Source organism: Bacillus rossius, chromosome 16 (genome assembly GCF_032445375.1).
Source record: "Bacillus rossius redtenbacheri isolate Brsri chromosome 16, Brsri_v3, whole genome shotgun sequence".
NCBI classification, from domain to species: Eukaryota; Metazoa; Arthropoda; class Insecta; order Phasmatodea; family Bacillidae; genus Bacillus; species Bacillus rossius.
This window is the reverse complement of record NC_086343.1, coordinates 11,939,441-11,964,330: the sequence shown is the minus strand read 5'-3', so window position 1 is coordinate 11,964,330 and position 24,890 is coordinate 11,939,441. Positions and strand designations below refer to the sequence as shown.

At 35.7% G+C, this 24,890-nt stretch overlaps 1 protein-coding gene and 1 long non-coding RNA gene across 7 annotated transcripts in view; one reads left to right on the top strand and one right to left on the bottom strand.

Annotated features, from left to right (window-relative positions):
• Positions 1–23,478, bottom strand: part of LOC134539986 (peroxisomal acyl-coenzyme A oxidase 3-like) — a 38,502-nt gene extending 15,024 nt beyond the window's left edge. Inside the window, exons 1-10 of one of the 6 annotated variants that reach the window (XM_063382392.1) lie at positions 23,075–23,478; positions 17,609–17,820; positions 15,741–15,899; positions 14,782–14,928; positions 12,006–12,153; positions 10,267–10,557; positions 8,741–8,904; positions 5,134–5,256; positions 2,030–2,150; positions 170–409 (exon numbers count right to left, since the gene is read on the bottom strand). In XM_063382392.1, the coding sequence (XP_063238462.1) occupies positions 170–409; positions 2,030–2,150; positions 5,134–5,256; positions 8,741–8,904; positions 10,267–10,557; positions 12,006–12,153; positions 14,782–14,928; positions 15,741–15,899; positions 17,609–17,728 (1,513 nt within the window). In that variant the 5' untranslated portion in view covers positions 17,729–17,820; positions 23,075–23,478. Of the gene's footprint in view, positions 1–169; positions 410–2,029; positions 2,151–5,133; positions 5,257–8,740; positions 8,905–10,266; positions 10,558–12,005; positions 12,154–14,781; positions 14,929–15,740; positions 15,900–17,608; positions 17,821–18,596; positions 22,809–23,074 lie in introns of those variants that run through there. The other 5 variants (XM_063382394.1, XM_063382395.1, XM_063382390.1 and 2 more) reach the window with 5 other exon arrangements.
• Positions 260–2,213, top strand: LOC134539990 (uncharacterized). The gene is made up of 2 exons (XR_010076379.1): positions 260–359; positions 2,037–2,213. It is a non-coding gene; the product is annotated as an uncharacterized LOC134539990 (long non-coding RNA).
• Positions 23,479–24,890: the final 1,412 nt, after the last annotated feature.

The following is a 24,890-nucleotide window of genomic DNA, read 5'->3' as shown; positions in this document are numbered from 1 at the left end:
AATTGGTTCTTTAGATATTTGTAGACACACTGAAAAAACAACACCACCAAAATCTTCTGTTTTAAAAACAAAATTGACTTAACAATAAAACCTTAAAATTTTTTGCCTCGGCGCTTCAGTTAAAATATATGTTGAAAAGCAGCAAGTAAACCACAAACGTGAAGCTCACCCTCCGGTCGGACGGCCTCGTCGGCGCTGGACGCGGAGAACCGGGCGGCCAGTAGCCGGTCGGCGTGGGCCAGGAAGCCGACGGACCCCATCGGGCTGGCGAAGGGCTTGTCGGAGCGGTCGCCCCGGCGGGCCCACAGCTGCAGCAGCCAGTTGCTGTTCTGCTGCACCAGCACGCTGTTCTCCCCCTCGTAGGTGCAGCACGCGTCGTTGTTGTTGCGCAGGTCCCCCAGACCCGCCGCTGACCACGGCACAACAAAAAACATATATATTTTAAAAAAATTTGTCTTTACTTGGTATCAGGTCACTTACACTTTTACACTAACATAACTTTAGATCCTAAATCATGTCGCAGACAATTACGGTGGCCTTATAAATCTCTAATTTAACAAATTTTCAAAGCCTTGCATGAAAATCTACTTCCAGCCCAATCTGAATTGCAGTATTTAGGGAAGGGACAGAGAACAGTTGTATAAGTTTCTCTGTGGCGTGTCAGTTAAAATCAAACATCTTGTAAGCTGGGCACTATATTTCAATGGAAATGTGTTGGAAGGAACAAATTGGCAGAGTAAAATATGTAGTAGATGGAGTTCTACAGAATCAAATAGTGCCAACTCTGCACAGCCCAGTTATGCATCAATTGTTCAAAAATAATTTTTTTTTTATTGTATGCTTACCAGGCTCCATCGCCCATTAACCAATACATGGTCAATATATTTTGAACAGGTAAAGCACTTGAATAAAATGGAGCCTACTAAATATTTTCCACCCCTTTTAACCACTCCCTACTTAAAAGAATTTAGTTCCCTACTTCTCTATTTACGTTACTCTACCCTGTGCTGACAGCTCATAAGATGTTTGGCTGGTACTATATCTGTCTTCTGCCAGATGATGAATATGTACAATATTGTGGTCCAATTCCAGTAAAGATTCATGTAAACTTATGTAAAATGTTTTATTTGATTGTTTAATCTTTGCACTGTACTGTACTCCCTTTACTTTTTCATCAATCTATCAACTCCCATCAGGTCCTAACAGGCCAGCAAACAAAAGTGACCTTGTTTAAGCTCAAATTGTAACTTAACTCTCAATCTTACCACTGAAAAACATATTTGCGTGTGCTATCATGCGAGAGTTGCAATTGTCTCTTAACCCCTGAGGAAACTGGCCCACAACCAAATAAATTTTACTTCCCCACATACCTACTTATAAATATGTGTAAGATGAAATTTTTTTTCCTTCAAAAATATAGTTCTGCTGACACTGAATATATCAAACAGACAGCCATCGAATTTATTTAATTCTAAGGTGTTCCAATTTTTTTCAAAAATGGCATGTAGCTTAATTGGTTATTTTTATTTTCTTGTAATTACTATTATATGAGGGCTATTCCTGCACATTTCTGACAGCTCTGTTGTATGTTATCTCAACAGATATTATACTAAACATTATTTATTAGTGGTAAAGGTCATAATTATGATCACTTGTGTGACCTTCTACAACTCAAAAATAATGTTGAGTAAATAATGGTGACAAAAATTCCTGACCTAACAACAAATGCGAGAGAGCTACGGAAAAGAATTTACACAACAATCATCTGAAAATAGCATGAAAATGAAATAACCAACTTTGTGTGAGAGCCAGAGCCTTGAAAAAATCGAATGCACCAATACTAGCCTTCACCTTAGGTAATCTGTAACTTAAATTTAAATGTGTCTTACTGAGAAGAGTGCAACTATAGCATGTTAAGCCATTATATATATATATATATATGTGTGTGTGTTTGTTAAAGTTACTTCTAATTTTAAATCAGCAAATCAAAACCTTTGGCAAACTTGGCCAACGGTCACATCGTTTTTACCTTTCAGATAGCCGTGGCCACCGCACGCCTCTCGACACTCCTGTATGCCGTCTCGCGCGAGCCAGGCGCAAAGTGGCTTGGCCCCTGAAGACAGACCATGGATCTCTGCACCCAGTGTCATCTGAAAATATCAGTTCCTGCCAAAATTAGTCTGACAATAAATACAGACAATTTTATCATGGTATTACAGGTTATATTTTATTATTGCTGTTGTTTTCCAATGCTATTTTTGTCAAAATTATGTAAATTTGATTATGATTCAGTTTCCATATTATTATTATTTAATACCAGTTTGTAACTTAGAGGAACCAGGATAGTTCAGACGAATTGAAAATCTCAGTGAATTAGACTTTGTCACTAATCTTGTATGTAATTCGTTCACAGAAAATTTTACAGAATACAAACTCTATAAGGGGGGCAGAATATGTATAAAATTGAGATTTATTAACCTAATTAATGGAGATTTAGTCCAGAACAAATTTAGCTGAAACGCATACATTTAAGCAACCGGGGAGCTGAGCCAAATAGCCACTGTCCCTCTTGACAGTGTCACTGGGAGCTATGTGAGAGCTTGGCAGCTTCGTCATCACCATGGGCTGAGAACTGGTGTTTTATTGTGAGTACACTAGAGTCCCGTTATAGCGAGGTGTCACGGTTCCGGGTTTGATCCTCGCTATAACCGTGTCCTCGCTATAACCGAATTGGACAAATTTTGGCCCCAAAAAAATATAAATTAACCGAAAATAGCATAAAAATTGTGTTTAAACCTGTATAATTGGAAAATAACAGGTTATATTAACGAAATCTTAATTTCTGTGAGCAGATGTGTGAATTCTCTTTAAAACGATACCCCATAAGTACGGGTGCGATCACCGATTGCGTCAAAATAACCAGAATACCCTGCCACGCCACGTAAGTATAGCATCTTGGCCCGCGGCCGACACAGCATTGTCCTGCTATCTATTGACGCGGGCTGTCTGCTAGCGGCCATGTTGGTTCGGGATGTTGCTAACAGGTGGTGCTAGTGTAGCGCGACGATTTAATTCATTACAAAAAAGCAGTAGTGCGGTTGCGGCAACGCACGTACGCCTCAAACGTAATAGTCGCTGGAAAACTATACTTTTTTTCATTTAAAGAAACCTGTCAACTTTTTTAGAAAATAAATTTGGGATTAAACTCAAACCATCACCACCCCTTTCCCGGACAGATACTACAACTGACCAAAACAAAAGTTACAAGAAAACTGCCCTAGCGATTCGGAAATAAATACGGTAGTGCCTACTAGAGGTGTAAAAGTAACGAAAAAATGTGTACCCGTATGTATTTGTTACTATAACAATTAGTACTCATTACTATTGTATCGTTACGTTACTCGTTACTTCTGATACCGCATAACATGCTATGTTATGATGCAGCAACGACTCGAGTCGTATAGCGTACGCGTACAGTATGACGGTGCGTAAATAATAATAAATAGAATATAAACAATTAACAATATTTGATATTTAACAGTTTTTGTTAACCAAGAAACAATTAAATCTCATTAGAGTGGCTTTTTAATATTATCTCTTAAGATAACCAAGAAAACGTGAAAATACGCGATTATAAAAACAAAAACATACATATTTCTAATTTGTAAAAAATACTTTCTTACGTTGTTTCTGTTCCAATCTCAAACTTTGTCAACACACGGCACAGATAACTCACGGAAGTTTGATAAAAGAAAGAAAGGACGGGATTCTATTTTTAAAGCCACGCACTTAGGTGGCGACTGCAAGGCTGAATAATGTGACAGCGTTAACGGCAAGACGTCTAGCGGCGAGCGAGAGGGGTGGAGATAAAGCAGACAAATAACAAAAGCACGCTTCAAGCCATCACGCCGTAAATTCCTCAAAAATACCTCGTTATAGCCGTGTTCTCGCTATTACCGTGCTCGCTATAACGAGATTCTACTGTAGTTAGCATTTGCTATCAGCGAGAGAAACAATCATAATCACTGCTGGTCATCTACATTTAAATTCTAAACAACCAAACGAAATCTTAAAATGGTCAGATCTCTTGACAGTAAGAAGTCGACTCCTCCTTAAATGTCCCGCCTGTAAATTAGAAGAATTTGCAAAAAAATATTATTTGCGAAAGGGAGAGTTCAGCAGAAGAGAGCTACTGATCGTGGTTAGTCATGTTACTGCTTCCACTTGATTATTTATTTTACTTATGTTCAAACAGTGTTTTGTGTAATACTCATGTTCTAAGAAAATTTTTTTAATCAATGTTAAAATTAAACACGGTAAACTGTCTTAAAATATTCTTGAGTTATTAATCAAAAGTAACAGCCCTACTATCGCCAGCTAGAATCTGCTGTCGCTTCAACAGTAAAACAAGTATTTATTCTAAATGGATAATTGAGGATTCATCCAGTATCAAAAGGAATGCCAGAGACAGATACGTTATATTCCTGAAGCCAAGATTTTTGAGCAAAATTTTTTGTGTATGCTGCGTAAACTGTGACGGCTTCTTCTTCATCCAGTATCATAAGGGATGCCAGGGACAGATACTTTCTGTCCCTGAAGCCAAGATTTTTGAGGAAATATTTTTGTGTTTGCTGCGTAAACTATGTGAAGGCCTCTTCTGTGGCTTTAGTAGTCCTCCTAGGGCCTTCATGCTAGCTTTCTCCTAGGTTCCTGGTGCTACAACATCATAGCGATAAATTGGATACTAGTTGTCTTGTACTTTATAGTATTGGGATCATTTTCTCCAGTACCATACTGTAATTTCATAACGAGTCCCTTGGAAAGAAATATTTTTACACAACAGTAAATTGTGAATTCTGATCCAAATAAGAATATATAAAAGCTTAAGTTTTCTTTAATCATGTAGAAAACATACATGTAAACTATTTTGAGAAAGTGCTCCACCAATCAGTAAAAACATATATACCTATCCACTTTAAAAAGCATAGGAGTAACTTAATTTGGCTGAGATTGATTAATCGAAAAGAAATTCCTGTTGAAACATTTACTAAAAATCTCCAGTGGTGCCAAAGTATTGTGAATTTCTAAGTAAAATAGTACCATAATTATAAATATAATGCTACCAAAGCTCACCAAACTTGCCATGTCTTCAGTTCGTCCTGAATTCTTGCTGAAGTCCATCATTACACTGGTGAAGAAATTTGAGAAATTTATGAAAGCATATGCTGCTGCCAAGTAAGGAAACACACGCCATTGCTGAAAACAGAGACGACATTTGTCAAAACTAGAAACTGGAATTGCTACAAATAAATTAGTAGGTACTTAATCATAGCCATGTCTATCACAAACTGCTTAAACATAAAAGTGAAAAGCAGTTTTAAGAGTGAATGAACCCAAGACACAGTAAGATTGTAATTACAACATTTCTAAGAATTGATTATTATACATAGTACCAACCTACTTGCATAATACCCACTATAGAATAATAGTTACTGTCTTTATTTTCAGAGTCCTGAATAAATTATAAAAAAATCCTCTAGCTAGAATACACAACTAAACATCAACCCACATCTCAACAGATACTTCAAGTTAATATCATATCCTTAATCTTAACTTTTAAAAATACAAGAATAACCAAATTTCAAAAACAGAACTGTGACACGCATTTCAGTAACGCTGCTCTAGTGACGCAATGGAAATAGAAAATATTTCTAATCAGAAAGTGTCGCATTCGCAGTTTTTGTCACGCTGACGTGATTAGTGCTTGGCTACATTTTCATTTTCATGTATGCTACAAAGCAGAGATGGCACAGATAAAGGTTATGATGTTTGAAATAGTGTTAAAAGGAGAATTTATGCATCAAAAACTTTATTTTTTTTTTAAATTAAATAAGTTAAACAGTAATATTCTAACGAAAATGGATGTTGTTTCATACGGGAAACTACCTAAGTTCTTGGGCAACTTCTTCAATTGTGTGGGAAAACATACATCAGAGAGAAAATGGTGCGCCTGAAACTTTTGACCGCATCTTTCAGGAAATCATATTGGACGGGAATGTCTTAAAACAAATTTTTTGTCCTGCGATCCTTGGCAAGGTCATGTTTACTACCTACAAAAATGCTCTGAATCTAACGTTTACTAAAAACATCATGTGGTGGTTCTGCGACAATTTTTTTCCTAAAATAACATTGCAACGATTATGCAATAAAACACAGTATTTGAAATAATGTCCGACCAGTTGGCTCTGTGTTTTGAGCTCCTGAATGGTGAATGAAAGGTGCCAGATTGGGCACCTTCATGGATTTAAGACTGGGTATCGTGTTGCCCCTTCACCTCCATAATGCAGAATATGCCAACACCACAGTACAACCTGGAGTCACCGTGCTCAAAAATGAGTTTCAGGGACTGGTCATCATTTAAAAAAACTAACAAATCCCTATTTACGTTATAAACGAGATGCTGCAAATAACGATTATGGCCAAGGGTTTCAACTTAGAAAGAGGTCCACATTACAATTTTGATAAATACATCGAAGGATGGGCAATAACATCATAAATAATTTGGTGCAGGGTGGGGATTCAAAAACTTTAGAAAAACTACAATGCTCTTTGGATTTTGTTTTTTTTTCTTCTTTTTATTCAGAACCATATTTTGATGATCTGATCAACTGTTTTCGGCTTGACGTTGAGTTATGGAACATTCTGTATATTTATGCATGTACAGTAAAACCTCGCTCATACGGCCCCCGGTTCGTACATACACCTCGGTCGTACGTACATTTTATCTTGTGAAGTTTATGTCTCGTACCAGTATTTTGGCTAAGTTGTGACATAAATACAGTATCAGAACTTACAAGCAGTCACATAATATTCCCGACATTCCCGTTACGTTTATATATTCGTGAGTTTATGTTTTTCCCTCGAGCATTTTAGATTGAAAGTACCCACAATAATTTTTTTTGAGCAATTATATTGTGTGTTAATTATTATTTTATTGATATAAATATAAAAAAATGTAAACACTGGGCTTACGACACTGCCTTCAGTGTCGAGTTTTTATTTTATTTTTGCATTTCATTAGTAGGGACGCCAGAAAATGGTAAATAAAACTGGCTCATTTCGGTGTAAAAAAATGACAAAAGCGGTGCAAAAAATCGGTGTAAAAATAAGCAAGCGGTGCTAAAAATCTGTGTAAAAATTTGGTGAGATACATTAAATTAAAATTGAAATTGGCAAACGAGGATTGTTTTGCTTCAAATTTTTTTAAATTTTAATATTAAACATAAAATGCACTCAGTTGGCAAACACTAAAAAGTTTTTAATGTTTCTAGTTTTCTTCTTGGTCTTGTCTCCTTTACAGCAACCCTGTGTTCCCCTAGCCGGTTCTATTCCATCTGTTTCTAACAAAATAATTAAAAAAAATTAAAAAATGCAATAAAAATACTGAACCACAGTACCTTGAACATATTTATTTAACCAGGTCCTCATGTTTGGGTCATCTGCTTTTTCCAAAGGTATGTTTGCCCCCACCATCATTTCAACAAAGTCAATTATAAATTGTTGTTTGTTTACAACTATGTTTTTAGAAGTTTGAAAAGCAGCTCCTATAGACGTCTGTTTTGCAGTACCGGTAGTCGACGTTGATGCCGCACATAATTTTTTTTTTATGAGTTGCGTTAGAAACGTGTTTTAGGCATGTGTCTCGACGCATCCAGTCCACATGAACGTTGTAAAACTTACACATTATTATCTTATCCTTAACATCAAATATATAAAATCCTTCCTGCTTCATCTCTCGTTCTCGATCGAAAACCGTAACTATTTTCGGCATCTTAACACAAAAATAAGCACTACTAACTAGATGCTTGGAAATTAATACCGAGTAACCGAGACGTCATAAAAAAAAACACTACTGCAAGCTGCACCGTAAAAACATTTATGCCGTAGTGGCACACACACGAAAAAATATTATGTTCGGCCAGAATGAAACTATTATGTAAGCGTAAATATTGTGTTCGCTTCTGTGCGCTAGAATTTTTGAGAACTAATACCAACTACACGAAAATTGTGTTCGTAACGCTGCTACATAGCGGCAACGTAAATATACACGTTTGCCGCCATGTTGGAACTACAATCGATTTCGTTACGCAATATCAATACAATTGATAGTAAGATTATTTACAGTATCCGACCAATGTAAACATTCTTGGTAACGGAAATTACGTGGATTTCGCGCAAAGTTTCGTGTTTTGTGAAAAATAGCAGATTTCGTGAAAACTGTGAAATAGTGCCCAATTTCGCGGTATTTCGTGTATTTCGCGGTTCACCATTTGCTAGGGTCCCTATTGATTAGCTCAAGTGTTGTTTCTGCAAGAATAGGATATAATTTCGATCGAAAATACATCAGCATAAGATATAGACACGGCAGGTCATTTCCCGTGGCAGCAGGACTCGGCAACTGCAATTCACTTCCCGCGGCAGCGGTGGGAAAAATGGTGGGGAGGGGGGGAGGGGGAGATAACCACAAATGGACGTAATTTGGCCTCGCTGGTTCGTACGTACAACTCGGTCGTAAGGACAAATTTTGGAGACCCGTGAGTGTACATAGAATCGAGGTTTCACTGTATATAATTTTAACAGCAATACTTATTTTTTGAGAAGGATATTGGGCAAAATCTCGACTCTAGTTGTTGAACACGAAGATCAGCTAGACAGGCCTCCGCAGAGGGACCGCGCTCACCTGCAGCTGGTACTCGATGACTGGCAGCTCCTCGTCGTCGGACGGGCCAAACTGCCTGCGCACGGCCGAGTACCGCACCGCGATGGTCATGGCCTTGGTCAGGTACTGCGTGCAGGAGCCGATGATGGAGACACGGCCCGCTGACAGGTTCCCGAGCACCGCGCCTGCCACACACACGACATGCACTGAAGCTAGCGCATGCACACACCTGTACGTGCATTCTAGCACAGTAGAATTCCGCTAATCCAGACCCCCCTCTCACCGGAAATCTGATTAAACCGGCATCAGTTCATAGGTTAGGTGTACATATGCATTAGTATTAAAACTAATACATATTAAAATTAAGGAAGAGTTATATTTATAGAAAAAAAATTGGTATTTATAATTTTGCCAATGTAAAATTTGTATTCCGTGCATCCCGTTTAACACTGACTTTCAGTGATCCAGAAATGGTCCATTTCCATCTAGTCCAGATGTACTGTACTGTCATAACATAATACTTGAACGCAGTTACTTAAAAATCTTTTTATAACATAACGAGTAGATCATTTCTCATCAGAATATTATCTTGTGAATACAATAGAAACTCATTTTCCCCAATTACGGGTTTTACAACTTTCATTTTGCAGTTCCAAAATTTTTAACCCACTCTTAATTATCCTTACACCTAACTCCATGCATAATATTTTAATATTCCATACACAGGGCTGCTAATGATCCTTAAAATTCCCCTAAAGTCCTGTTTCCTATCCTTGAATCCAAAAAAATTAAATGTTTCATTCTACACTCTAACATAAGACCAACTTCCAAATTACACAACAGCCATTAAAAATAAATTTTCTATACGAACTTCCAAATTACACAAAATCCATTAAAAATCTATTTTCTACACATAAAAAACCTAAGGTATAAGCTGACAAATATTGTACATATTATTATAATTGATAATGTATAATTAAACAGAACTGGCATCTAACTTGGAACTAAAACTTGATCTTCACTAATTACCATAGACAAGATTTTATGGTTTAATATTTTAAAAAAAATTTATTTTTATATATGCTGTTTGTTTTATGAAGATGGTGCGACATACAAAATAAAATATATTCAAAAGTAACAAAAATATGTTTTTTTTTAAAAAAAAGGAGTGTCATTTTAATAGTGGTACTAAACACATTTTATTCTCAAACAAAAAGTTAATTGTCAAAAATGTGTGCATTTCAAGTTTAGTATCTGCAACTTTTCAAACCTCACGATTAAAAAAAATCTAAATAAAAATTGTAAACGTTAACATGGCCATAAGCCCGTACCTGCAAAAGTAATCTGCGCGTCCGCATAATTTTTAAGGTTTCCAATTAATTATATTTGCAATAGACTTGTTAATTTTTATCCTATCCTGAACTTAAAAAAAATTTCTCGAAACTTAACTAGGCCCCAAATATTTTGCTCCTCCTATAAATGGTACTGTGCGTGTCAAAAACACTTTTTTTCACAGCACACGAAAGAAACAAGTAATCGGAACGTACCAAATCTCTTCCTGGGATCATTTATCGGTGTCACGTACGCCCCGTCCGGGGTGACGTCCCCCGTCTTGTTGAGCAGGTTCTCGCGCGGGACCCGGTAGTTGTCGAACATGACGAAGCCGTTGTCGATGCCGTTCAGGCCGACCTTCTCCCCGAGGTCGCCGACCACGACCCCCGCGTGGGGCAGCAGGGTCGCGGTGCTCCTCACCGGGACCACGAACGCGTGCAGGCCGTGGTTCGAGCCGTCGGGCGTGATCAGCTGGGCGAACACCACCGCGTGAGTGCACGTCTTGCCTGGAACGACCACCATCATTCGCCCCTGTGATGTTCAATACAAACAATATTCACATGTCAATCTGTCCTCAACCAACAAATTTTTTTTCACCCCTTTTGGCCATCCATACCGATAGAGCTGACATATAGGGACCTTCCTACAAGTATATATACAATAAATAAAAATTATTACATGTGAGCAAACTATCGTAGCGGTTGCACCAGGGCCTCCAAAGTGTGGTTTTTAAGGCTTATGCTATAAACATGATTTTTTTTTCCCCTTTTGGCCATCCATACCGATAGAGCTGACATATAGTGATCTTCCTACAAGTATATACAATAAATAAAAATTATTACATGTGAGCAAACTATCGTAGCGGTTGCACCAGGGCCTCCAAAGTGTGGTTTAAAGGCTTATGCTATAAACATGATTTTTTTCACCGCTTTTGGCCATCCATACCGATAGAGCTGACATATAGGGATCTTCCTACAAATATATACAATAAATAAAAATTAGTATTACATGTGAGCAAACTATTGTAGCGGTTGAACCAATCTGTCCTCAACCAACAAATTTTTTTTTCAAAAGTCACTAATACGCTTGGACTGAAAGATGTAACTACTAACTACAAAGGCGACTTCTGAAACTATTCAAAAGCAACAAAATACTCCTGCTTAAGGTAGGCTCTCACACACCATTTTTTTTTCCCTTCATTTTCTCATCATTATTAATAATTAATAATCTCTTGCATATTTTGAACAGATATTTACAGCGTTATATAATAAGTGTAAAAAGTCACTCAAGTGTTTCCAATTGTCATTACTTGCGTGAATTTTTAGTAAATATCTGTTGAAAATATCTGTGACAGTACAACAAATTAAAAGTGGTATAGGGTAAAACTGACTAAAATAGCACTTAACTAATAGTAATGATGAGGAAAAAAAATCAACATGGCACGAGGGACCCCATCTTAAGAAAAGAGATACGAATCAAAAGACACCATATTGGTTTCAACATTTTTAATGCCGTACCAAAGCTTAGTATTAATAATTGACCTTCGTTAGGGCAGTGTTCACACATTAAGAGATTTTAGAAGACTATAAATTAGTGCAGTTGTAAATATTCCCAAAAATGAATTCAATACTAAATGCCAATGACTCCACATGGGAAACTATTTGCAATAGCCAATTAATATCTACTTCAGCATTCCACTAAATTATAAAGTAAACTTTAAAGAAAACAATTTTGAAAATCAAATGACAGAAAGTTGTAACTGCCTAATACATAACTGTTAAAACAAAGATAGAATCTTTCGGGGTCTACCTCGCCCAGTTAATGACCATATAAAACCTATTGAACAGTTAAAATCACTAATATTTTCTGAAAGATCCATCCACATAATTTAATGGGTTCACCACTATTTATTATCACGTAATTAATTTAGTACAGGCACCAGGCTTCCTGTTACCTAAACATCCAACCCAGAATTTCGCAGATTCAAAGTTGGGGGAATGAAGAATGAACTCTTGTGTCGCTGGATCATAGGTGGCAGTGGTCATCATGCCCTTCGCATTGCTACCGTGAGCGACTTCTGTCAGGGCAAAACAACCAGCAATCTGAAAGGAACACGAAAAATACAGAGTGTCCATAAAAGAATGTCCCAGTTTCAATGGTACATTATAACAGTTTAATATAGACTATTTACAACAAATCATACACCAAATGGAAGGTTAACTAACCTAATTTTTCTTACAAATGTTCAATATGTGCACCTTTAGTTATACGGCACACATCCCACCTAAAGTCCAATTCTTCCCACACTTTGGTTAACAAGTCCAGAGTAATGGAAGCAATAGCCTCTTCGATTTTGTGTCTCAACTCTAGCACATCATTAGGTAGCAGCAGAATGTAGACACAATCTTTTATAAAGCCCCGAAGGAAAAAAAAAAATTGCATGGTGTTATGTCATGTGAACGTGGAGACCAGCGAAAAAGAGTTCTGTCATCTCGACCAGTACGATCAATCCAATGGTCAGGGACTTCATCGTTCAACCACTCTTGTAAAAAGAGATTCCAATGGGGAGGGTTGAAATTACAGATTCACTCTTAGCGAATAGCAGAACACAAAACGCTTCACACTCAGGAGTCGCCATTTTGCATAGATGACGCTGCAAGCGAGAAAACAGCAAAGCAGAAATCGCGCATGGGTTTATCTCAAACTGTTTGAGTAAATCTTTAATTGTGAACTTGAACCAACACTCTACAACGTTTATAGTTGATACTATTAAAATTTATAACCGAGACATTCTTTTATGGAAATACTGTACTTTACTTGACATAGCTGTTTCAAAAATTGTCCAACTATCACACGTTTAACAGCCATAGTAAGTTGGTTACTGTTTAACAACATACTACAATAAAAGGTCTATGATTTTGTCGGGTTATCAAAGTTAATTATAGTTTTAAGGGGAATACTAAATGTAAAATGTAACCAGCTATAAAACAGGAATCTGACAAGAACAAAATTCTAAAGAACTAAATATGCAGGAAGCACAGTGAAGCTACCTGATGACCACAGTAAACAGCCAGAATCCACATGAAAAATTTGAACACAAGTGGCTCATTTGGTGCCGGTTTGAAGACTTTTCACAGTAATATCCTTCACAGATTATGATAAATTATATCCTCTACAAACAGTTTAGCATTCTAAACAAAATTCAAATTTAACACTACGGATTGTAGGTCCAAAGAAAAAATTTATTCAGTCATATACGTAAAACAAACAGTGAACTACTATAGGTTGTTAAGTTTGCCTCAATGAATATTAATTTTCTAAATAACTAGTAAATTTTAAGCTTGAGATAAAATTTATTTCACACTAGCCACGCACTCTGGTTCCCCAGTTAGCCTAAATTGGTCCACCTCATTAAGTGGAAACCAAATGAAAGCAACAAGAGCATATTAGGTATTTCTGGTTTCTACAAATACCTGCTGAACCAATTTCACGACAATATCAGGGCATTTTAATAAATTTTTACAACATTTTTGAATGACAGTGTAATCTTTAAAATATAATCCACAAAATTAAACATATTTTGTAACATATCTATTATTCACAGGAATGTGCATATTTTTGTGTTATAAAGTTAAAACTTTACAGAGATAATTTTCACATGTTTTAAAAGGGCAGTGTACAAATATTTTTATTTAATAAGAAACAAACTAAAAAGTAAGGCACCAATGAAAAGGCTTCTGAAAATTAAATTTGTATGACTTGCAACAGTGTGACTGCAGAGTTCCACACTCTTTCTTCTGCCAATTATCCTAATTTTTTTTCTGTCCCATATAGGGAAATATATCTGGCAAGATAACAAATAAATTACATTACACAGTTTGCACCATTATTACTTTTAAGTACCTAACAATATTAGTCTGAAGAATATAATAAATATATTTGTTTGATCAAACTTTGATTTTTATTGGTTTTTTGTTTTTAAAATTTTTATATATTTATATAATATATGTATATAAATTGCTTTAATTGTATATTTAATTTAGTTATGTATTGTTTAAATCCCTTATACTACATAGTAGCCTATGTGCAATTATTGATAATTTCTGTTTTGCATCAAACTCACCACAGATGTGCAAATTCTAACCTCTGTAACAAGCAAATTCATGTGTTCTCATGTTGCAAATACACTTATAATACAAAACTTGGACAAAAAAAATTAATTTGGGATTCTTTAAATTAATGCCTAGTATGATAAAACAAATATACCCAAATTGTGTTTTCAACTACATACATTTCTTGACAAGAATCACATGTTTCCACGCCCACCGCTAGAATTCGCTGCCGGAGCAGCTACGTCGACTATAGAATCATTCCATTTGCAGAGCGAAATTTGTAACTAAATAATAAAACTGCTCTGATAAAAGCTGAAAAGACTTGGAAAAATAATAAAACCCAGCTATAGACCTGATTTTTGACAAGGAATTTTATAAAAATACTGCTCATCTTGTTAAAATTCACTAAAAAAAAGTCACTACTATAAAGTTTTCCTTTTGGCTTTGTGAACTTTGGCTGATGCCATCCACCACAGATGACAGCACCACTGTTACACATTTCTGTTCCGTTCACGACATTACTCCCACCAAATGCTGCATACAGAGAGCTAAGATGTTACACATGAAAAAATGTAGCTGAAAGTATGGAGATTGCAACAGTGACCCTCCAGAACTCACCCTTCCTTCGGTGTTGTCCTTCACGAAGTGGCCGTGCCTCTCCGTGCCCAGGTTCACAATGGCCTGCTTGAACAGGCCGAACGACAACCCTATCTTCACGGCAAGGCTCGGGTCGTAGTGACTGAGACAGCTGCCCACCGCCGATGCCTGTGGTCAAGGATGCACTCACTTAGATTTTTTAAAAAAACTATATACATTATGCATACTTACATTTTTTTTTTTAAATAAAAAGAGGATATATATTTATACTACAGATGTATCTTTTAACTTTTGAATACTCTCGACACTTTTACTTGCTTACAAAACAATAAAATTAAAATAACAAGTGAACTATAAATACTGAATCACCTTGATTACTGCAATATATGTGAAACGAAATACAATTATCACTTTTATTTTAGTTAATAATGAGCTCAAAATATTATCAAAAACTATGTCACTGAAAACCGTGACATGTGACACAAAGAAGGAATATTGGGGAATAGGCAACCATGGTCGAAAATTAAGGAATTGTACCATTTGCCGTGAGGGATAAGTTACATAATAGTAAAATTAAATCAGGGTCTTGGACCGGGTTTTGAACCCCAATCCCTCCACAATGTGGGTACGTCTTCTTGTACTGCGCACGTTAACCTCGCAGAACTAAAATAAAATATTTTTGTTATTTTAAACGCTTTACAGCCTGCCAAACTAGCAGTCAAAGCTCAATGAGCGTCAAATAAATTAATAAGGATTTAATGACTCATCAACATTGAGACCATTAAAAATGGACAGGGGTAAACTCTGAGGTGGAGCAGCAGGAATGAACAGCGGGGGAAACAGGAATGAGCAACGTCCGGCAAAAATTCTGGTTTGACCCTGCTAGGATGTGATCCGGGATCGCATCGACGGGAGGCGAGTTCCGGTGACTCGACTGAACACACGGGACACTGAACTGAAGTGGTCCGGCACCAACGAACCTTCGCTCGCTCGTCCAGGCCTTCGGCTCTGGACGGGAAGTCATACTGGAGGACTCGGTACATCTGCTGCGTGGCTCGTCTTCGCTCCTCGTCCAACCTCGGAGTCGCAGAGCTGCGTTGAAACAAGGGGTCTCTTTCCAGCGTCTTCATTATGGTCACCTACAACATGCACAACAGTAGCACACAAATAAAGCAACTCACAGCATCCATAAACATGCGTAATAATTTATTGTCTGAGTACTGCAAGTAAGCAATGACCAAAATAAAATAAAATAAATCACAAATTTACTAGCCACTGACATGAAAAATAATCATTCTTATAAGATTTAAAAATTACTTTGTATGCTTTTACTTTCAGTTGCTATCCAAATGAATGTGAAAGGTAAAATGCTAATTTGGATGAATTTGAAACAGAGATAACTCATAGGACTTTTCATTGTGGAAAAAAGAACAGTTCTTTAAGGAAAATCAATTAAAATCCTTTGACAAAGATAACGTGTGGCGACACAGACCACGACAGCGAGCAAAGGGTGCGGCTAGCAAGCGTCATGTGGGCAAGATGGACAACTCAGGTTAGTGGTTTTTACTTAATTTATTCATTTATTCTATTTTTTTTTTTTAGCAGTTGAGGCGTGAATGCCTTTTCTTACACTGAACCATGAGAGATAAAAAATGTACAATAAGTTATATATAGGAATCGAACATGAGATTACGTACTAACAAATTACAGCAATTACAAATGAATCATTTACCAATTTAACACCCCAAGTTTAGCACTAACACAAAACCATATAAAATATTGTAATAAAAACTAAATACTAAAATATAATTAATTTCTAAAATAAAACATTTAATGTGGTTTAAAATAAAACAATTATTAAAATACAATTAAATTTCTTATTATGATAATGTCATTCTCTCTCACACACACATACATATTCATTCAGTATTCCCCTTGTTTGAGTGTGTGTGAATTTAGAGAGCCAATTTGGTGAAGTGACACAATGTTTGGATGTATTTCAAATTAAGTAAATGTAACAAACACACTATATCTTTCTCCGACCGAGGTTATCAACATAGACTTTCTAAAGGTAGGGACTGCAAAAATTTGCGTGTTCGATGACCTCTAGGAAAGACTAAATATTCCTCTGTATACTCGGGCAAAGTCACCTGACTGCTGACTTATTGGACGTCTCACTTGGATTGTCTGTGATTGGATTTTTCTTTAGTTTATGGTTTCCTGATAGCATTCTCCATATACACCGTAAGCCAATAACAGAAGCAATACAAAAGTTTAAATATTTAAGTTTCATGAAATGAATCTGCAAATTATTTTCATCTCTACCAATGGGTCTACTTTTAACTATGTAAGAATTACCTACCTAGTTAAAATTCTTTAATCTTTATTTGTATTCTTAAATTTCTCCACTTTAGGTTTTGTTGAATGAGTTCATCAACTCCAGGAAAACCCCCATGTGGAGAAAACCAAAGGATGTAAACTTGCAATCATACATACTATGCAAACAAAGTCGCAAGCAAACACTATTACTGAATATGAAAATACTGCAGCTGTTATGACTGTGACAATTTAAAAACAAAGCAAACTTGAGCCAAACTCTGTCAATTAACATCAATACTGATCTGGTTCCAATTTATAAGCATGAATTGGGCTTGAAAGCAGCCACTGTAATTATTTATTGAAAATGCAAAAAACGTTTATACTCTCTCGTGATTACAAATTCCTTATATTTTTAAACAGTATGCAACAATTTTCAGAGGAAATGGCTCTGAAAGCTACAGTGGTTATATTATGTCTACAGTACTTTAAAAAAAAGCATTCAGTGTGACACACTTATATTTACCATTACCTTGAACCTGAGAATATCCTCATTTTCCAAAACCAATTTCATTTTCTTCCAATCGAAACTCGCCTTACTCCTGTACTTATCCAATGGACCAGGCGGAAAATCTTCCAAGAGCTCGGCCATTATTTATTGAGCTTGGTCTCGGTTTTGAATTAAACTTCCTCCAATGAACCAACTACAAACAAACCATTAGTAAAAAATTACTTCCATGGAATCTGAAAACCATGCAAAACAAGGTAAATATTTTTGAGTGCACACAACATGCAAAATGAAAAAAAATTATAAACATAAAAAAGTACACCTTACCATGAAACTATTTTCTTTAACATAATATATTAAACAATAGCATTCAAGTTTAAAGCATACAGTTTCCTACCATTTTAATTAATTAGGCATTCACAAAGATACGGCAAAATAAAAAAAAATTTCGGTGGTCGAATGATTGCACAGGTCTTGTATTGCAAAATAAGAATGGCGATATCTCCTTAAGTATTTGGAACGTCTTATCTCCGCCGTGTTTAATGAAAAGAGGAAGTGGAAGAGCATATAATAAAAGTATTTTTGGGATTTTTAGCATTTATTTTCACAAATACCACTACTCTACATATTTACCTTCATTTATTATAAATTTACACAACAAATTAGTGTTTAATTTGAAAGCTTTTAGTGGTGGCAGAAAATGGTGATAGAACAGGAGGAAAAGTACAACTGTTGCTATGGACTGGCTCTCTCTACCAATAAACATAGTTGGATCATTTATGAAAACCTAGGTTTACAAAAATACTAGTGGTGCACCGATATGACTTTACCGATTACTGATTATGAGAGCAATAATCAGCAGATACGGATTCAGTTACTAATTATAATGAACAAATTTTTTAAGTGTAATAATTCACACAAATTTTTTTTATTCCCATGTGAATTTAATAACAAGATTAGGTACATCGGAATTACAGTACTTGTGAAGTGTTTTCTGGAAGGGATGTTATACCTAGGAACTGTCTTGGCCATGAGGTGTCTGAAACCATTATTATTTATTGACTATAGCATAAGGCTGCATATCTTCACAAATCATTTCTGCTATTAACTGTGTCAGTTCTAATGATCTTGTGTAATTCACAGCATACAGTATTTTCTTTTCCATGTCTGTTATTTGTTTTTGAGCCAATTTCATTACCCCATCTGTATCACAAGCATCTGTGATTACATTACCACACTTCTCCACTAATTTATCAGGATGCATTCGCTTGATGTGGTTCCATAGGTTAGTAATAGTGTATCCCTGCTGATTGGTCAGTCCACTACCACCACCACGAGAAATTGTTTTACAAAGTAAACATGTTGCTTGATTTTTTTCAAAGTTCATAGAAAAAATGTTTCCACACTTCACTTTTCTCCCTACTCACCATCTCACAATAATATTATACAAACGACACAAAACCAATTATAACACATGTGATTTTATTTATGTTGACTAAATATATAAAATTATAAATTCTTTTTCACTTTTCGTTGAATAACCCAAATAACACATCGGATAATGTTGCCAAAGACGCCCATAACGAGTTGGTAAAACCCAGTGATAAAATCAGGACGGTATAGGGAACGAGATTTTTAACCGCTACTACGACTCGAAAAGATCGATTGTCATAGAATCCATTGTAACTCCTTGTAGTATTTCGAGTGCGTGCCATCTGTTTTACGTTAATGGCTGTAGGTAATGTAAAAGGCCACTAAACAAGAGACATAACAAAAGACACAAAGTATAAATAAACAAACATGTGGGAAAATTTTTTTTTACTGTTCAAGGCAAAGCGTTTTATTAAACTTTATTAAGTATTTGTAATTAAGATCTGACGGAGTTAGATTAATTTTGTAATAAATATTACCGTATTTCGTCCTAAAATGTCTAACAAAATATTACGCGGTAAAAACCTACTAAATTACACGGGCTGAGTATCAGTATATATAACACTTTGCACAAATACGGTATGTATCGTATTATTAAAAAAGTTTTACTTCATTCCAAATAATTTATCTGAATCGCAAAAAAATTGTATAATATCCGTTTTAGATAATACTTTACTAATAAATGAAACGCGTTGATAATCTGGAAAATATTCGTTAAGCTAATCTCAGATTACAATTCATCGGTATACGCATCGGTGCACCACTAAAAATACAACTTTGGAAACTGATCATACCTTTAAAATTTAATAATACATAAATGATTTAATTTCAGTATTTGCAATTACCTACCCAACCCCTACCTCCACCCAACAATAATATTGGAGAAAATGAGTCATGGTGAACAATGTTCTGGAAAAATTATGGGGCAACAAGGTAAAGTAAAATGTCTGAATTGGTACCCACTCTTTTCACTAGGGAAAATGAATCACTGTATGAATGAAAATGAATAATTTAATGTACACATTATGTCTCCTCCATATCAGGGCAGTTAGAAACAATAAGAGATGATAAATAGCACAACAATTATTTCGCAGATTCATTTCACTCCAGGCTAGACTCAACTTGCCTATATACAACCAAGCCTTTTAAGTGCTTATTGGTCGATAACAAGGTCACATCTTTGTTGATGATGTGCAGGGTCATCAAGGGCATGTCAAGAGCACTGTAATCTATTCATTAATTTGGAGCAGATGAAAATCTGTATGTATGATGTACACAGGGTTCATAAACGAATGTCCCTGTTTCAATGGTATATTGTAACTGTTTACTTTAGACTATTGACAATGAATCACACATAAAATTAAAGGTAAACTAACCTAGCTTTTCTTACAAACTTCAATATGTGCACCTTTAGTTATGCGGCACACATCCAACCTGAAGTCCAATTCTTCCCTCACTTTGTTTAACAAGTCTGAGTACCTAATGGAACCAATAGCGTCTTCAATTCTGTGTCTCAACTCTGGAAACTCATTAGGTAGCGGCGGAAAGTAGACACAATCTCTTATAAAGTCCCAAAGGAAAAATCGCGTGGCCTTATGTCAAGTGAACGTGGAAGCCAGCGATAAAGAACTCTTTCGTCTCGACCATTACAACCAATCCAATTGTCAGGGGCTTTGACGTTTAACCACACTCGTACAAAGAGATTCCAATGGGGAGGGGCTCCTTCCTGTTGCCAAATAAAGTTTACAGGTTCACCCTCTAATAATTAGGGAAAGAGCCATTCTTTCAACATAGGTGGCACAGCATGCGAGAAAACCACAAAGCAGTACTCGTGCATGCGCTTATATAAAATCTGTCACGAAAAACCCAGGGTTTGAACCAGCCAGAAATGGAATTTGACTGCCTCACAAGGAAGTGATTACTGCAGTTATACCTTATACATATACTTAAACCTGATAGTCCCTATAACTATTTACAGATAGGCCTGTGCAGATACTAGTTTTTTTATGCAAAGCGAACATCAAATAGAATGTTGAAAATATTTGTGAAGTATAATCAAATTCCAAATATTGTTCTCAGCGAAGCTGTATTACACTTCTATACTAATATTATAAAGCTGAAGAGTTTGTTTGTTTGTTTGAACGTGCTAATCTCAGGAACCACTGGTCCGATTTGAAAAATTCTTTGTGTTGGATAGTACATTTATCGAGGAAGGCTATAGGCTATATTATATTATCAATAACATTAGGGATCCTTACTAAAAGTCCAATTTAGAATCAAATGCGTTGGAGGGGGTTAGATACAACATGCAGTACATGTACAAAGTGTGTGTTGACAATGCCGCAGGCGCTAAAAGTTTATTTCCTATTGCCTATTAACATTGTTGCCACACACTAGATGCCTTATCATTCTTAATTTTCCCACACAAGTAAAAAACACCCGTGTGATATTAACAACGAAGCAATCAGTACCCTCATAAGAGTTCAATTAGTATTTAAATACTTTTTATCACTATAATCGCAAACCTAAACTCCTATTGTTTTTTTCCTCTCTCTGTGTTTAATTTGTTTTTTATTGCCCTTTTTTTTTCAAGTATATATATTTTACAGACTTGAAACTTCACAGTAATGTACCTTATGTTACGCAGGATGACATTTTCCGAAAATTAGATCCCATGGGTGGTTAAAACCAGGCAACAGTGGGTACTTTGTCTGCATGAGAACAGGATTTTGCATTGTTCATGCCTTCTGCGTCTCCATGGCAACGGGCATCGCGCGGCAGTGGCGTACCCACAAGGAAGGGCATGTATAATGATCAGCGCAAGAGTGATCTGCCTGTAGACTGCCGTAGCGAAGTACGGGTACATCAGTTGTACGTTGCGTGCACGAGTCGGGAAACCATCGGTGCTATTCATTTTCTCTCCGGTACATTATATATAGGGACACCTGTATTTCGCGAATACATTGCGTGTCAAGGTATGTCACAAAACACTGTAGCTTTTTCTTAGAGTAATGGCAAATCGTGTGCGTGCAGCAGTACGGTATCCACATTCCCATTGGCCCCGTCAAGTGCGGGAAAACACCTCTCGCCGACCACACCAATAACTACAAGAAAAAACTACGGTGTTTTGCAATGTACCTAGACACGAAATGTATTCGCGAAATACAGGTGTCCCTAATTATACAGCATTGTAATATATTTTCACTGAATTTTTTTTTATTTACCATTACTGTAAATGGGAGATGTGGCTTAATTTTTTTCCATTAGTATAGCCGTGCGAAGCTGGGTCAGGCAGCTAGTATTTTATAAAATACGTGATTGAAGTAAAAAAAAAAAATATCATTTAACATTTTTTGTGATGTTTAAACTAATTAAGTTTTTAACCAATTGGGCCCTAGGCCTATATATTCAATAAAAATTATAAAATAACCATGCACAAAATTAATACTAAGCATTTATAAAAGGAAATGGAGTGGCAATTTTTGATTTTAAGTACCTAACCAACTTAATTCAAGCAAAACATAGGTATACAACACAAAAAAAACAACTAAATATTTTCATGATCAAATCTTAAGCTTCCAACGTTTTAAAGCTCTGCAACAAATGCAAAGTTTGAATTCGGATGCGAAGCTTTGCATCACAACCTAGCTTCAAATAAAACAAATAGCATTATTTCCTGGTGAAGTCAAATCTAATATTAAAAAGAGCTTAGATTGATTCACTTAGTCAAAGCTTCACACAGGCCTAATTTACAATACATAGTAATTAGTCCCTATTTAGAATATGTACATATTTTTTTCATAATTCTGTAGATAGAGAGAATGAAGACAGCACAAACTGAAGTGATTTATTTTAAGAACAAATTTATGTGTAACTTCACTGGTTTTTGATAGTGAAGACTTAAAAGTGAAGTTTTTCACACAAATTTTATTCTTGCAGAATTTAACTTAAAAAATAAAATTTTTGTGCAATTAATTATTTAGTGCTTCACACTTATATCTTTCAGATTCTTGTACTCTACTCAACTAGCAACTTTAATTAATTATAAAATTCACTTACCTGTATACATGACACTAGGACACTATCAAATGCTGATTTTTTGTTGTTGTGTGAATGTTTTGAGGTGTGGCAACTCGTGCAAAGTTCAGCTGATAAGACAGCCTTCAAGCGTGACAGAGAAATGAACAATTTAGTAGTTCTTTATGTGGCACTTATTTATCTATTCTTAGCAGCCTTAATCTAATCTCTCTAAAAGGTCACCTTGGTACTTAAACCTTATCTACTTGATCAACGTGAAATTGCACACATTTCTATTTTTATCAGATAAGATACTGAGGTGAATTTAAATATTTATCTGTTCATAATAAATTACTTTTCTTTAAAGTATTGTTTTTTACATTATCTAAATAATTAAAATAATTCAGTCAAAACGTGTTCGCTCACAAAAACAATGACTGTCGGCCTGGTGACATGAAACGACAAACAATTTTAAAAGACTAAATCTCGACAGTCTTAAAAGAGGATATACATTCACTACTTTTACCCACTTAGTTCCGAGTCACGTCGAATCCCGGCAATTTTCCCGGTTTTCACGGTTGGTACTTGGTAGACAACCTGCAAGTATGATACCTCAATTTTTTTACACACACATACTTGTTAGTGTTGAACATATCTGGTATATAAACCAGTCAAAGAAGTAACATTCAGATAGAGCGGCAACAGCACTTGTGCACCATTAAATACAAAGCAACAAATTATTGATGCGATGAATGAAAAAACAATATTTTGCTTTTTCCTTAATAGCCATTTGCTTCATTCTTTGCGTATTTACCTCAAACGATGCCCAAGTGTTCAGCTGATGTTCAGCTGTTCAGATGTTGTCAGCAGCAGCTCAGAAGAAAAAGACAGAAGCTTTCAGGGCTAGTTTATCTCGCGCCTACTAGAATGCACTAGTGACAAATGCGCAAAACATGGTCAGCTACTAATCAGAAATGTTATTAGCACCTATTTAGGAAATGTTATTCCCAAGTCTTATTATATCAGCAATGTGGTACATGAATTGTTCAAATTTTATTTTAAGTTGGTTACTCGCAAAATTTTATTCAATATTTATTTAAATGTACTTCAAATGTATTTAGACGTATATTTATAATGTAAATTAATTTTGACAGGAACAGAATCTTTATTAAAATGGGTGTCACCAACCACACTTACCTGATTGGAAAACAAAGTATTTTGATTAACATACAAAAAAAATTGGTTGTCTGTAAAGTCGGTTTACGGACGATAGTTTAACGTGACGTCATAACAAAACATTGATGAAATGTTTGCATACTTTTATGAATAAAATTGAATCATTTTTATTGTATTATCACTATTTTGTATGGATACAAAGAAGGAGTGAAATGAAATCTACAATTTAATTCATAAATTTACTTTCATTTGCACTCATTAATTCAAATATGTTTATTACTTTAACGAACAGATTATTTTAACTATAACTTTTATACATGTTTGCTATTTAACTTCTTCCAATCTGTGTTATTCTGTTAAGGATAGGACGATGATAGGAAAAGTAGGAAAATGTGCCTCGAAAGTCAAATCGATGGTTGTTCCAATCGAGTGGAAGAGAGATAGATGCGGCGCAAGCAAACAATGAGCGTAACGGGGCAATGTGCGTTACCGGACACTTTTTCGTGCGTGCAGCCGGCGTTCATCGATTTATTAGACGTTGTCAAGTCAAAAAAACATATTTGTTTAGCGTTCTGTTTTCCTGGAACAAATTAAGAGCATTACTTTGAGGGTCAGCAGAATTCAAAACCATGAAGCTTACATCAAAGACAAACCACACCAGTAACCTTCTAGATGATAAAAA